Raw genomic sequence first — 1,544 nt, 5'->3', positions numbered from 1 at the left:
CCCCAGCCATCTCATGGTCTCTATCCTCTTAAGTCTCTTGGGGGCTGGGAATGCAGGTCAATGGCAGAGTGTGCTAACCTGTGTAGCAGTCAGGGTTGAGCCCTCCCAGTTTTTATGTCACTGTAGCTTTACAAATATTTTGTACTTAGTGACTTCATTAGCATGGTGGGAGCGAGTGTTTACTCAACCATTTGGTCTCTAAAGCCCCAGAGCTGTGGGATCTGAGCAGAAAAGCTCTAGGGAGGGACACATCACATGACTTCCATGATGTGAGATGCTGAGGTTGGCCTGAGAAAACGGCTTTAGCTGCCAGGGTGGTCTTCCTTTTTTAGTTTTCTGTTCCCGAAAGCAAAATGACCATTTTAGTATTGGTGATAGAATATGAGGGGCAGTTTTAGGACCTAATCAACTTGGTTGTAAAGTTCGGTGTGCTTGGTGTCCATGGTGTCAACTACTAAGGAGGCTGAGGGAGGATGAGGTAGGATGAGGTAGGGAATTCCAGAACACCGCGGGTAGCATCGTGGGGCCCCAGCTTAGGAAGAAAAATAAGGGAGCAGGAGAGAGGGCTCAGTGCTTAAGAGCAGTAGTTTCTCTTCCAGAGGACCTGGGACATTTGATTCCCTGCCCATATGACATCCCACCGTCATGTCTAATGCCAGTTCCAGGGGATTCAGCACCCTCTTATGGTCATCTTGGGCACCAGACACACAAGTGATATATAGACACACATGTAGATAAAACACTCATACACCTAAAACAAAAGTAAGTAAATATTTTTTAAAAAGAAGAAGAAAAAGACTTTTTTTTTAAAGATTTATTTATTTATTATGTACACAGTATTCAGCCTCCATGTATGCCCGCACGCCAGAAGAGGGCACCAGATCTCATTATAGATGGTTGTGAGCCACCATGTGGTTGCTGGGAATTGAACTCAGGACCTCTGGAAGAGCAGTCGGTACTCTTAACTTCTGAGCCATCTCTCCAGCCCCCAGAAAAAGACTTTTGTGTTGGATACTGAGAATAGGAAGTGGATAAGGAAACCCTGAAGAGGGTAGTGTAATTCGGAAGGTAGAAATCAAGTTGTTCCGTGATCAGGGCTGGCTGCCATTTGCAAGAAGAGATGAAAACATTGCTGTTTCTGTCTCAGTCAAAATGGTTTCACTTTTAAAATTATATGGATTTGTTTAACAGATATCTATATCTATATTATATATATGCATGTATACAGATACGTATATTACACACCATGTAGCTTGAAAATGAATATTTGGGGACACACACCTATTAATGCATTTAACTCCCAATATGGCTTTTTACTCATGAAAAATTGTGAAATTTCTTTAGGTAATGGATAAACTAAATGACACTTTGAGCTTTGAAGATGGCATGAAGTTTCAGGAGTACAGACCTATAAAGGAGCATGAAGATTACACAGACAGAGCCTTTGAAGAACTCTGTGGCCCAGAAACAGGTACATGTTGCTTGAAAGTAGTGGAGGAAAGGGGAATTTTTCATTGCAATCATCTCCAACTCTCTCCATTGCA

At 42.4% G+C, this 1,544-nt stretch overlaps 1 protein-coding gene across 1 annotated transcript in view; it reads left to right on the top strand.

The window, feature by feature from the left end:
- Positions 1–1,544, top strand: part of Nek5 (NIMA related kinase 5) — a 34,203-nt gene that overhangs the window by 22,584 nt on the left and 10,075 nt on the right. The window contains exon 15 of the mRNA XM_026786854.1: positions 1,345–1,471. Within this exon, the coding sequence (XP_026642655.1) occupies positions 1,345–1,471 (127 nt within the window). The remainder of the gene's footprint in view (positions 1–1,344; positions 1,472–1,544) is intronic.

Source organism: Microtus ochrogaster, linkage group LG7_11 (genome assembly GCF_000317375.1).
Source record: "Microtus ochrogaster isolate Prairie Vole_2 linkage group LG7_11, MicOch1.0, whole genome shotgun sequence".
In the NCBI taxonomy this organism is placed as follows: Eukaryota; Metazoa; Chordata; class Mammalia; order Rodentia; family Cricetidae; genus Microtus; species Microtus ochrogaster.
Note: the sequence above shows the minus strand (reverse complement) of the source record. Positions and strands in the feature narration are given on the sequence as shown.